Consider the following 14,152-nt stretch of genomic DNA (forward strand, 5'->3'; position numbering starts at 1 on the left):
CCAAATCTGCCCTCACTGTGCCGGAGAGAGCAGGGACGAGTCAGCGGCAGCGCTGGTCCAGGGGGAGGAGCTCCAGGTGGGGTCCTAATTTAGCTGGCCTAGAGTTGCCTGCCAGCTAAATTAGAACCCCACCTAGAACTCCTCTCGCCTGACCAGAGCTGACTGGCCGCTGCGGGTTTTTCTTTTTCTTACTTACCTCGCCGAGCGTCGCGTCACTGCTGCTCCGGTGGGCGGCGCTCCGAGCGGGGTCATCTGGCAGTCTCCGGCCACCTAAATTAGGACCCCACCTGGTGCTCCGCCTACCGGAGCAGCAGTGACGCGACGCTCGGCGAGGTAAGTAAGCAAAAAAAAACCATAGCGCAAGCTTCAGCGCTAGGCATCGGGGCATTTTGACAAGTACAAGTACTTGTCAAAATGCCCTGTATCGGGCCCGATTCCGATGCTAGCACCGGTATCGGGACATCCCTACATGTAATATAGGGACCTTTAGATTGTAAGCTCCTTGAGGGTAGGCACTGATGTGAATGTACACTATGTAAAAGCGCTGCGTAAATTGTCAGCACTATATAAATACCTGTAATAAATAAATAACTGTTAAGGTACCAGGTTTTTGTTAGTGGATGCTGGGTAAAGTTTACAGCCTGTATGTCATTTATTTTGTCTACTTTCTTCTCCAAGTTTACCTTTTATAATCATTTGCTTTACATAAATTATTTACTGTTGCCTTGCTTTCCACTTTGTTCTTTTACCATTAAATAATGACACCTCTATATTTTTCATTCAAGAGTACAAGAGAAGCAGAAGCCAAATTAAAAAATGAAAGCAGAGTCAAGCTCTTTGCCTTGGATTCAGACACCCAGGTAAGCATTAGCTGTATGAATATATTTTATTCACGATAAAAAAAACTAGCTTGTTTTGGTTATTTCTTTTTAAGTTGCATGGTTTGGAAACTGTTCTGCTTGTAAGAGTCTTAGTTACAGAGCAATTGATTTCTATAAATGTTTCTGCATACAGAGCTTTGGCAGAAAATGTTTCATCCTAGTGTGAAATGGCATGCAATTAATATAAATATGATTTTACTATTGGGCTAATCTGCCACTAAAAGTGTTCCATGGGCATCACTTTTTGTGACATATGATAGTCTTTACCAAAGCAGCCTGCCACTATTTTGTGAACATCTGCTGCCCTTAGTAGGTAATAAGAAAAATTATCCATGGGTTAAATTGTTTTACATTTTTAACTGTTCAATAAATTGTGAATATTTTGTATGTGGATGTTTTAACAATCACATATTTGTCTTTCCAGAAACTTGACTTCTCTGGAATTGAACCAGAGGTAAAACCCTTTGAAGAGAAATTTGGGAAAAGGATATTGGTGAAATGCAATGATTTATCTTTCAATCTACAAAGCTGTGTGGCTGAAAACGAAGAGGGCCCTACTACAAATGTAAGAATCAAAGTGTTGCTGATATTCAATCCAGATACTCTCCTACACTAGACACTTGAAGTCATTAGTTAACTTTTTTTTTTATGTAAGCAGTAGTCATTAGCAGCCTTGTTGTGTCTTTGCCTTCACAATCATTGGCAGCTATCAGCCATTCAAGGGCCCTGTTTAAAACGGTTCTGTACTCTAAACTAGGATGCCAGAAATTTTTGCAATAATGCAAGATATTCGTTTGAATAGGCTGTTAAAACACTGCAACACAAACAAAAGTGGAAAAACACCATATTTTCTAATGGTAGCGCATTTCTGTGCATTGTGGTGGACTGCGTCATATGCGAGTTGATGCCTTTTGAAAATAAGTGACACTACTAATACATTTACAGTGTACTGTTCGTACCACATGCATTACTGCAACGCACTGCCACTGACAGGAGATTTAGAGGTACTACCTACTTTATATACTTTGTAAGCTTACCCGCACACATCTGGTAAAAATGAAAGCAAACTCATGTTTGTAGCCCCTTCAGGAACCCAGAAAAGACTGAACTTTCTGCACACTCTTTGGTTAAACCATAAACTCTGGAAAACGCTCATTTTTATAAGTGCCCCAAAGTTATTTTTCCACCAAGTCAAAACTTTTTTCCAAATTTTATATGGGCACAGAAATTAGCGAGGCTCTGACATTTTATTCTTTGCCTACCAAAAATGGTGGGAGGATTGGGACTATCTGATAACTTGATGTACTATTCAGCTGTCTATCTGGGTAAGGCTGGTATAGGTACAAAACCTCGAATTTTATGACAATTTACCACAGTTTACCATACATCATTGTGATGTATTTATGACACTACATGGGTTTTTGGTCTCAGTCCTGTTTTGCAATGTATACTTGTCACTTTGTTACAGTCTCATACTCTTGAGACTGCTACTTTCTCCAAATAAAGAATGGATAGATATGTAGATAGATAAATGTGTATATATTTCGCAGTTGAGTTAAACTGGTACCAATGCAGGTTGATCAGACTTCTGCATGAAATTCTAATGCTGTGGCTTTTTTTGATGTCCAGGTGGAACCCTTTTTTGTCACACTCTCCCTGTTTGATATTAAATCCAACAAGAAAATGTCAGCCGACTTTCACGTTGACTTGAACCATTCCTCTGTGAGGCAAATGATCACCCCTTCTCAACAGCTTTTAAATGGTGGAGGAGATTTGGGGCGCAGGACTGCAGGATGTGTACAGGAATCAATGCTGCAGTATCCCAAACAGGTATAACAAAGTGTTCTGAAGAGTCATTTTGAAGTGCTCACTATAATTTCACTCAAATGTGTTTCTAAATAATTCAAAATGAAAATGTATTTCTAACATGTAAGGAAATGCAGCAGAGGAAGCGCTTAAATAATTGAATAATCTTAAGCCCTGTGCTGAGCAGAGTTTATAAAGTACATTATTGTTCTGTAAAGTGCTTGATGGACAAGTTGTACTGAGGTAGACCAGGTAGGTTAACTGCTCTAACTAAAGCTGACCTGGTGTTTTTTATTTTTTACCATACTAAAGTAGTTTTGAAGATATTTAATAGCTTACATATATCGCTCATTTCTAGGCTATTGAAATAAGGTGTTAAACAATCTTTTTCTGTTCTATTAGAATGGAGCTTAATGAAACATAAGCACCAAGCATTTGCTTACAGTCACAAGAGCCATTCTTTAAATGCTTGTTGCTCTTAGTACAGTAAATTCCTGGTTACCCAGCACCCATGGGGATCTGTAGTTTACTATTAACTCTCAAGCAAAATGTAGTTGCTAACTAAATTTTTCAGTGTGCACCAAGCAACTGACAATATTAAATGTGCATCAAGCCACCGGCAAAAAAAATAAATAAATTGAGACCATATTATGTCCTCGATTTTCTTATTATTTTTTGCCACTTGCTTGAATGCTGGATAATGGGGAGTTTACTGTAATATATTATATATATTTTTTTTGTTTCTTACTCATACTAAAAAAGGAGGCCTTCAAATATTTGATCTATTCCTATGGGAACGTGCTTTTCCTGTCCCACACTGCACCATGTTGTACCATAATTCCATTTAAACTGAAGAACTGTTTGTTTCTATGATACTAAAGAATGTATTATAAGGGTGGAATACTGTTCATAATATAATATTTACATTATTCCTTGTTCCTTAGGGAATTTTCTCAGTTACATGTCCTCATCCTGACATCTTCCTTGTTGCCAGAATAGAAAAGGTTCTCCAAGGGAGTATTACACATTGTGCAGAACCCTACATGAAAAGCTCTGATTCTGCAAAGGTAATTCTTCCTTTCTAAAATGGTTTATAATACCTGTATATGTCTAGTGTTTGAGAGCTTTGGCATTCTAGAGCAGTGGTCCCCAACCCCCGGGCCGCGGACCGGTACCGGTCCGTGGACCAAATGGTACCGGGCCGCGGAACTCGTATCGCCCGACGCCCGGGACATGTAGTTTCGGGCGCCGAGCAAGTGCTTTTTATACTCTTGTATTTTTCTTAAATGAGCGCCGAGAGTGGGAGATAAAAAGGTTGAGGAGCACTGTTCTAGAGCATTGCACACTTACCTTTTATTGACCATTGTTTGTCTAAATTTCATCAGTAAAATGTGCAGGCTTATTGCAGTAGAGAGAGAAAAAAAACCAAAACATTTTCAATAGCGCAAAAGTATACGTAATCCAATTTATATTAGTGTTTTTTCCTCAAAGAGACCATATATTAGCTTTGTCGGTCACTTAGGTAATGTAGCTTCATGATTGTCAAGTTTAAGTTGTAAATGGTTAAGTATTTTAAAATACGTAGAGTCTTGACTAATTACTTGAAAATACTTGATATGGTATATGCCGTACCTATGCCAGGACCTATGTAGAGATGTTTGCATTTTTGTTTTTCTGTTTAGGCCGTATTTGTTACCTGTCTATACAGGGCATTATGAATGATGTTTGAGTATTGAACTTTATTTTTCTTCTAGCAACCAGTCAGTTTCTCACTTTCTTGTTCTAGTCCAGCAATTGGACAGGAGGGAAATTCTGTAGTCAGATACATCATGCGTAAGGCCCTCAGTGTTGCCTCATGTCACAGCTATGTACATATGGTTAGCAAATGTGTTGAAAGGGAAGCTTTTAAGAGGAGTGTGCAAGAATGAAATATGGGACGTGTCATAGCTGGCTTGCTTTTAAAGATGTAGGCTCAAGAGCTAGTGTCCTACTCCCGGTTTACCTAGTGAGTCACTTGAACACAGCAGGTAGCCTTCGAAGTCTGAAAATTCTTAGCTAAATTGTTTAGCTTAAGGTAGACTAATATTTTAGCTTTGTGATGATGTGACGCTGGTGTCTTCTAATGCCTAACTAATCATTAGCTTCTTATTTCTTTGCTCCCCAAATCTTGCACCTTAGCTTCTCAAATCTTAAATAGTCCTTCTGTGTCAGGACATAATTTCTCTGTTCTCTTTATCAGACAACTTTTTTTCTCCAAGGATACTGCTTGAAGGACAAATTATGCTCAGTATAACCAGTCTGTTTTATTTCTCTCTACATGTTTGTTGATTATTTATGTTGATTAAGAATGTATAAGAAAATCCCTGCTGTATCTTTACATATTTCATGCACTTACTGTTAACAAGAATAAAAAAACCTTTACAAAGATAATGTGGATTAAAATATCAATTGGGAATTAGTGGAACTGTGAAAGGAGAATGTACTTCTTTTAATCCCTAGTCTGAGAGTGCCTGATCCCTAATCTTCTACCTCCCAGCAAGGGAGATTGTAATTTCGATCCACAGTGAGTGCAAGAGTGCAGTTTGTACTAATCTTAATCTAGGAGAACAATAGACTACTCTGTATTTCAGTTATATTCTTTTCTTCCAATGAAAGTCCTCTAGTGACACATGCCATGGTCAGCAGAGCTCCATAGATGGACATATTGTCACCAGAACTAGGCAACCTGTCGGAAAACTAAAGTCAATTTAACATTACAGCAAGAAAGCTTTATCACTGTGAGAAGAAGTGGCAGAATGTGTTTTTTCTATTTGTCATTAGTTTATATACAGTATTACATATTTTTGCTGTGGGACATTAATAAAAAGCTAGAAGGGAGACATCATTTGGATTGATACTTAGATTTTAGTTTTTGTATTAATCTTCACCCTTTAGACCTGCAGTTATATAGTTAATACTAAATGCTCGATGTACACAGTATTTTTTATTTGTCTGCCAAACCCATTTCATTAGGGCTTGGCTTATGTATTTTCACAGCATTAGTTTTTCAGCCTCCCTATCATCTGCTGGCAGTGTTGCCACATTTTCCTTTCAATATTTATTTTTCATGTTATGTTTTGGACTTTCTCCAGCTTGAGTCTGTTTTTGTAGCTTCTTTCTTTAAATTCACGAACACTTGGTTCCCAGGGAAAGGTGTGATTTCATCTCTGCAGGCAGAATGCCTCTAGAATAGTAAGCTGCATGACCACCATTGCTGCCTCTCTTGAGATGTTCTTTTGTAGAGTACTCTGAAAAAAAATATTTTTTTAACTTGAATCTTTTTTTATGTTTTTGTGCTACTTTGTTCATTTCCCAGGTGGCTCAGAAGGTTTTAAAGAATGCAAAACAAGCATGTAGCAGGCTTGGACAATACAAAATGCCTTTTGCCTGGGCAGCAAGGTAAACTGTGTGCAATATCAGATTTCCATTGTGTTTAAAGAGGCTTTGTCACTTTAAAGCTGGCCATACACTTGTAGATTGTCGTTCGATTTATTTTGTGCTGTCATCAAACCCTCGTTCGATCTCTGCTCAAATACCCCAATATGCATAGTCCAATGTCGATTTCAAAAATAGTTCGTTAGCAATACTAACTCACCGAATTTTGTCAATCGACAGAACGGATTTTAATTTGCGCATTTGCAGTCGTCTTGCTGCGATTTTTTTTTTCGTACAAAAACGCCACTAATCTATCGATTTTCGTTCGATCAGAAAAACTTTTTCCAGCCTGACCAATCGAGGAAATTCGTCCAGAAGTACAGTAACTAAAATCGTTCCCATCAACTAATCGATTATCGTTCGAAACCACGTTCGTTTTCCGAATGAAAATCGAAAGAGTGTGTGGGCACCTTAAGAAAATGAAAATCTACTGACTGTATGAAGAGCAGGCACCTAGAGGTTCATGTACTGCAGCAGATGTCGTTCCACCTGAAAGCAGGGCTGTTCGGACAGACATAGTCCAAACACGTTTGGGGTAGCATCGGAGCTTGACCAGTTCATCCCCCAACATACCAACATACCTGCCATTGCAAGTGGCTGCCTCATTTCTCAATTGGAATATGCAGAAGGAAAAAAGGGGCAGACAGCTTCAACAACATTGGTTAATGCCAAAACTTTGTCTTTCAGAATGCCTGGCATTTGGTTGAAGCAGGAAGTGCTAAAAGCTAATGCACCTCTGGGTGCTGATACTTGATACCTGTCAATAGCTTTTTGTTTTCTTAAAGAGAGTCTTTACACATTTTCAGAATAATTTCCTAGTTCAAACATTAGTTTTACCTTTTCTAAAATTGTTATCCAGGCAGTCCCCGAGTTACGAACATCCGAATTACGTACGACTCATACTTAGGAACGGAGGTCCCAGGCTGCAGCCAAATTGTACCACGCAGCGTTCCACTAGTAATCCTCGTGCTGCCGTTTTTAATACTGTACCTCCTGTACATTACAGGAAGTTGTTAGATGTGCAGACGAGGAGTGTCCGCCTCTTCTTCCGAGTCTGGTACTGTACAGGAAGTTGGCTCTGTCTGCCGTAACCATGTATGTACAGTGTACTGTACACATTTTTTGTCCTCCCCCTGTAACCATTCCGAAACACAAAAATCTGTTGCAAGTGCTGGTGATACAGCAACAAAAAGAAAAACCATCACCATGGAAGATAAAGTAGAAATAATAAAAATATCAGAGAGAGGTGAAACTCCATCTATTGGCAGAGCATTTGGTTGCAGTCGGTCAACAATCGCAACAATTTAAAAAGATAAAGGTAGAACAATGGACCATGTGAAAAGTCATACCCCAATGAATGCTACGATTATTACCAAGCAAAAATGTACCTGTTCCAACTTACATACAAATTCAATTTAAGAGCGAACCTATCTTGGTCATAACCCGGGGATTGCCTGTATATGTATTGTAGTTGCCACCTGCACAGACCCAAGACATGATTTATTTTATTTTATTTGATGAACCAATATTCTGTTAACTAGGTATCATGTATGGCTTGCTTTTAATAATCCAGTGTATTGAACAGTGTTCTATGCACAGTTTAAGCTCAAACACAGAAGTTAAATTCGTTAATTCTTATTGATCATTGGACTATTTCAAAATAATGTGATTTTTTTTTTCAGACCACTGTTTAAAGATTGTTCTGGAACACTGGACAAATCTGCAAGATTTTCTGCTATCTACCGCCAGGATAGCAACAAACTTTCAAATGAAGATATGTTGAAATTGCTTGTGGACTTTAAAAAGTGAGTAAGGTGGCCTTTTATTATTTTATTATTATTTTAATGGTAACATGGAGACTGTTGTTGCTGACTTTTTTTATTTCTTGGTACCTGATTGTCATGTTTCCCCACCCATTTGTGTTCCGGGGATCAGCTTCAGAGGGCTACTTTTATGCTTATGCATATGGACATTGCCAGCTTTTGCATTCAATTGCAGCAGTTGTAAAGTACATATGTTTAAACAAAAATCACAGCAAAAGGCTTTGCTTGACATGCTTTACCTTTAATACAAACGCATATTTAGAAATATAATGCACACTGCACTATTGAAGTAAATGGTAATCTGCTGACTTGCATTTGCTGTTTGTTTCAAACTCGCATGAAACGCTGGAAAATGACGACTACCGTGTTTCCCCGAAAATAAGACCTACCCCGAAAATAAGACCTAGTGCTAACTTCAGGGATTTCTGTAATATAAGACCTACCCCGAAAATAAGACCTAGTTCGGCAGTAGGGGGCGCACATGTATTGCTGCATCCAAGTAGCTAGCAAGGGGTCTGAGTGTAAAAATCAATGATATGTGCAGCTTGTCTCCTGTCTGCATGTACGGTCATACGACATAACAATGTCACGATCACAAAGCTCCCTCCCTCTCGCTGGCCCGTCTGCCTGCCGGTCCACCCGTCTGCATGTACGGTCTAAAAACAAGTCAAGATCGTAAAAAACTTTCTGGCCGCAGCTCCCTCCGGCCCTTCTGCAAGCCGTTCCGCCCGACTGCCTCGGCTTTTAGGATGCCTGGACGGCATCAGAGAGCTCCAGACAGCTGCAGCCAGGTACCGTACTGTGACACTGTGTGACAGTCACAGTACCATTCTTTCACTCCCCTTCTCCAGTACTGTATGATATAGTACATTACATGCCGGTATCTCTGCTCTGTGTAACAGTCACAGTCCTGATTTCTGTACATACCGTTTTCCCCCCGAAAATAAGACCTAGTGTTTTTTTGGGGGGAAAAAAATATAAGAACAGTGTCTTATTTTCGGGGAAACATGGTAGGTACAAAAGTCTCACTATAGCTACGTTTAGGTTGGCCCTGGAGAAAATGGACAGTTATCACGTTTTGTGTATCTGTGTTATTTTTAATCTGCCCATATGTTTGCTGTAAGACTGTCCACATGTAAATCTCTATTAGTATAAATGTAACCAAACATTGTTTTCTTCTTTTTCAGGCCTGAGAAGATGGCTAAGCTTCCAGTTATTTTAGGAAATTTAGACATCCACATTGACAACGTTTCTCCTGATTTTCCAAGTAAGTGGACAGTGTTGGAAAAAAAACAATTAAAATGAAATGAAATCTACCGTATATAGTATTAGTGTTTGTTTGATATTTCTACAGATTACGTGAACTCCTCTTACATTCCAATGAAGCAGTTTGAAAATGGTGCAGAGACTGTAACATTTGAAGTAGAAGAATTTGTTCCTTGGATTCCCAAACACACACAACCTTTCACCATCTACAATAACCACCTCTATGTTTACCCAAAGCACTTAAAATATGATGGTCAGAAGGCATTCGCAAAGGTAAGGGGAACCCTGTTAGATTTTTAACTCACAGTTTGCAGCCTGTAGGATGGTGTAGAATGCATTGCTCACTCTGGATTGTTTTTTAATCTTATCTTTTGTGGAAATAGTTTTTTTTTCCTTTTCATTAAGGGACACAGGAAAGACAAAGACAATTAAGTTATACTGCTGCTTACCGGAGCAATTGAACACTGGTAAACAAGAAAGCTGCTGGCCAGAAAGTTATAATTGCTCCCACTCCCATTTCTTGCTAAAGCCCTACCAGGATGGGTGTTGCATAGTTACAAGTTCAACCTTTGTGTTTGTGTGTGTTTATGCATGTGTGTGTGTATATATGAGTCCCTGTGTGGTCTAGTTTTTAAGATTACATGTACCCCTGTATTTTATGGTCTCTGAGAAAGGTATCTAAATGATTTTTGAATAAATTAATACTCTCTGCTGATACCGCTGCTTGTGGAAGAGAGTTCAAAAATGTAACCGCTCAAATTGAAAAGAAGCCCCTACGCCCTTTGTGGTTAAATCTTTTCTCCACCAATTTTAGGTGGTGTCCTCTAGTCTTTTTTTAGGGAGTTTACAGTAAAAAGTTTATTGTTGATGTTGCCATCACCATTAAACATTTTGTATATCAAAATCATGCCCCCCTTAATCGCCTCACTTCAAGCGTGAACAAGTTTAAATATAGCAACCTTGTCTCATAGCTCTGGTCCTCCAGACCCTTAATTAGTTTTCTCTAAATTACCAGATAGATGTTCAGGCTCCATCTGATGCCAGCTTTGGATGTAAGGTTCTTCAAGCAGCCCTTAAAGCTGCAGGCTGCCCCCAGTTTTGCTATTTTTGTTATATGGGTCTGTTAGTGTTTTGTTATTGTTGCTCACTCCCCAGCTGGACTGCTTTTGGATGTCCCAATTGTCTCTGAATATGTTAATCCTGTGTCCCTTAATGAAATAGAAAAAAAATAGGGTTTTTGTATTTACTGCAAATCTGTATCTTGGAGTTCATTAAGGGACACAGGTGCCACAACTCTGTATTTGTAAGCTACTCATACTGCTTTTCTACATACTTGAGGCATGATGGGAATGGTAGGGGGCATAACTGGGTGGCTAATTGCTTTTTTTTCTTTGCAAATGTCCAATTCCTCCTGTTGGTGGAGGTATAACTCTAATGTCTCTGAATTTGTAATTCCTGTATCCCTTAATGAATTCTGAGAAACTGATTTTGTGGTAAGTACAACATTTTATTTTTCACACACCCATGATCTGTGAGAGGAGAATATGACTGAATTCCACATTTGGACTGTAATATTCAGGGCGGATATGACCCGTAGCCCAGTGGCGTCCTGAGGCTGGGTGACACCCTGAGCGGTGTCCGAGTGTCACCCTGCCAAGACGTCATCGCGCACGCGCGGCCGTATTCCGATACCTGCCGGCGGCCATCTTGGTGATGGACGCCGTCAGAGAGAGGAGGAGACAGTCACCCGGCCGTATAAGGTATGCCGCCGGGTCCCCTCCTCTCTCCTGATACTGTTGGGCGTTCGGTCCATGACCGAGCTCCCGACTTTTCAAGAGGGGGGGGACACCAAAATGACTAAGTCATTTTGGTGTCACCCCTCCAATGGTGTCACCCGGGTGCGGGCCGCACCCCCCTTGTGACGCCACTGCCGTAGCCAGCCGTATCAGCAAATAGACTTTTATTCTTTTCCACAAACAATCAAAAAAAATGTCTTATATTCAGCAGAATGACAAAATCAACAGGGCGTATTGTCAGCAAATACAAGATTCGGCTCAGCACCTGTATACCAAGTCCCACCTCAGGGTTAGAGTGCCAGCCTGCTCACAGAGGGTTCCAGTATGGACACAGGTGCCCCAGCAGTGTCTCGGTAGACGGTATTTCACAGCTTAACACACACAGCCATATGTCCTGTTCCAAACACTCCTCACAGACACAGACTGACTGGACTCCTGTTCCTTTTTAACACATTCTCTGGCTGGTTGGTTAACCCTTTCATTACCAGAACTGGCTGTAGTCAGGGATGGAGGCTCTGTCCCACCCAAAAATCTCTCTGAGCCTCTGGATTCCGGGACCCAAGTATAATTAACAACTCTGGGAAGACTGCCTAGCAGTTTCCCCTACAAGTCCAAACCTGGAACCCCTCACCCCGCTTGGCGAGAACCCTGAATACAAGGTGGCCTTGACGGGACCACTACCTAAACAAGGAAGCGAGATATACCGTCCATCCAAGACCCATTCCTGGCATCCTGTACAGGACATTATATCTCTCTGTCCTGGTACTACTCATTATGTGGGATTTCAAAATTAATTATATTTGTAAATATCTATTGTTTTTACATTGTACATTGTTAAACATTATAGAAGCTGATTCCCTTGTATGTGCCAGCTGCGTGTGTGTGTGTTACATGCTTGCAGACACACTCAATTGAGTGTGCAGTTCATCAGCAGTTCTGGATGGAAGAGGTATCCTGTGTGACTGTTCTGTGCTATTCTTCCCCATATCGCCTGATTTTGGTTGTTGTAGCCCACAGATTTATTTGGGTGTTAATTGTTGTATTACGAACAAGCAATTTTCCCTTGGGGCCCAAGCCATCTGATGTCTCCAGTTTATCTTCTAAGGGCTGCCTCCCACACAATGCTCAGTTTGATGGTGTGCTGAGATTTATTCACTTTATACCTTTTGAAATTGCCCGCTTAGAAAAGCTTGCCTTCTCTAACCAACAATCCCACCTTTTTGATTGATTTGTGCTTAAAGCTCATTCTTAGTAATCCTTTCAAATGTTAAGCAAGTCTATAAATGGATTTTGGATATATTCCATCTCTTACCTGTCATTGAAAAAATAAAGATGACAAACAAAAATGGAGCTGCGCTGTATTGAGCATTTTTAGTCTTTTTAGTATCTCTTTTTACTTTATTGCATTTTTGCCTTAGTTATGTCTTCTTGCTTTAGAGGTAGCTAAAATCACTTCATGCTGTCATTGCTTCATAAATGTATTTCATTGTATGCTTCTTTCTTTTAGGCCAGAAACATAGCAATATCAATGGAATTCAAAGATTCAGATGATGAAGAGGCACAGCCATTAATGGTGTGTTACTTTCTTTAAGTTTTTTTTTTTTTTTTAACCATAATCTGAATGTTTAATCAGTTTATAATGCAGATCAGAAGAGAAGCAATACAGAGTAATCACAGACCTGTTTGCATGCTAGAGTTCAGCTTTTGTGATTTAGCTCCTTAAAGGTGCCTTCTGTTCAAAACTATTTACGTTTTTTCCAGTGCTGTGAGGTTTTTCAGTAGATTTCTTTTCTACGCTTTTGTATGTAGTCTGCCCATAACTCTTTGGCCTCTGTCATGGGGAAAACTGCTGCAGCTATGAAGTACAGGCACTTAGTGCAGAAGTCTCCAAACTCCTGCAGTTACCACCCAACTATTTAAATAGTAATCCTTAAAGAAAGTTAAAAAGGTTTATGCAAGATAGGCTGTAAATGTAAAAATATTGAAAGGAGCCAGGTACCCGGATGAGCATCTGTTTCCGACCAATGGAGAAAACGGTCTGAAAACAGGAGATTCCAAACCCGGAAAACTAAGAGAAGATGAGGGGGGCAGACCTTGCATCGCTGGAGGAGGGCACACTAAGAGGTAAGTCTGCCATAATGTGCAAATCATGTTCTGCATACTTCCACATTATGTCAAGAGCCTTAGGGTTCTGTATTGGCACAGCTCCGTTTTAACTATCCTTAGCAAAAGGCATCTTTTTACTGTTGCTATACACATAAATACCTTCGCATTTATCTAGCATTAGTTTGTTGCAGGAATTTAAAAAAAATAACCAAGCATTCTTTAAGCTGAACTCCAGGAAAACTGCTACATATACAGTTGACACTAGTATAGGGAGGAGTTGTGCCTGCCAAAGAATTGCATTTTTCTCCACCCAGTCCTGAGATCTACACATTCCTAAAAGTAGAGCTATGTTGGTGACCTAATTTTTTTTCTCCTGCACTTAAGCAGTATAGTTCTCTAGCCTCCCTGTCCCCAGCCTATTGACTGAACAGTAAAAGGGAAGCAGACTACTGAAGAACTCATTCTTTTCTCTCTCACCCATGTGTATGCAGTAAACTATGCTGCCCATACCCCTCTCAGTCTTAGTGCTTCTATACAGAGGATTCGAAAGTCTAAAACCAAGTGAAATTCAGGTTGCATTTAAATGTTTTGGAAAAAATTAATGATATTATGTGGTGTTTCCTAATATATGTTTGTAGTTCTTTATATCATGGTCAGAAGTAGAAGCCTCATGGCTGTGGGCTCAATAGTTTTATCTCTGCATAATCTGTTGGAACAATAATAGGGCTACGAGTTTGCACTTTCAAGTTAAAGCTCCAATGCACTCAGGTTTTTAATTTGTTACGCAGCCAGGCTTCAAACAAGTAAAGAATGTTTTTTTTATTACTATTTTTACTAAATGTATGTGAGTTGAAAAGCTGACTGTGTAGGCAGCACAATGGGAAGTTGGACTGCTGCTCTCACACACAGTGCAGAGTTCTGGGTCTCCAGCGGCCCGACACTCCCCCTGCACATTACTCCAGTCAATAACACGTATGCTCCCTGAGCAGCAATGTTAATT

At 39.8% G+C, this 14,152-nt stretch overlaps 1 protein-coding gene across 3 annotated transcripts in view; it reads left to right on the plus strand.

Moving 5' to 3' along the window:
* Positions 1-14,152, plus strand: part of DOCK9 (dedicator of cytokinesis 9) — a 230,536-nt gene that overhangs the window by 146,004 nt on the left and 70,380 nt on the right. For all 3 annotated transcript variants that reach the window (XM_018564643.1, XM_018564645.1, XM_018564644.1), the window contains exons 10-18: positions 786-860; positions 1,306-1,446; positions 2,511-2,711; positions 3,632-3,754; positions 6,043-6,125; positions 7,844-7,966; positions 9,172-9,251; positions 9,339-9,523; positions 12,554-12,619. In XM_018564643.1, coding sequence (XP_018420145.1) covers positions 786-860; positions 1,306-1,446; positions 2,511-2,711; positions 3,632-3,754; positions 6,043-6,125; positions 7,844-7,966; positions 9,172-9,251; positions 9,339-9,523; positions 12,554-12,619 — 1,077 coding nt within the window. The remainder of the gene's footprint in view (positions 1-785; positions 861-1,305; positions 1,447-2,510; positions 2,712-3,631; positions 3,755-6,042; positions 6,126-7,843; positions 7,967-9,171; positions 9,252-9,338; positions 9,524-12,553; positions 12,620-14,152) is intronic.

Source organism: Nanorana parkeri, unplaced genomic scaffold, assembly GCF_000935625.1.
Source record: "Nanorana parkeri isolate BGI_ZX_2015 unplaced genomic scaffold, ASM93562v1 scaffold768, whole genome shotgun sequence".
Classification (NCBI taxonomy): Eukaryota; Metazoa; Chordata; class Amphibia; order Anura; family Dicroglossidae; genus Nanorana; species Nanorana parkeri.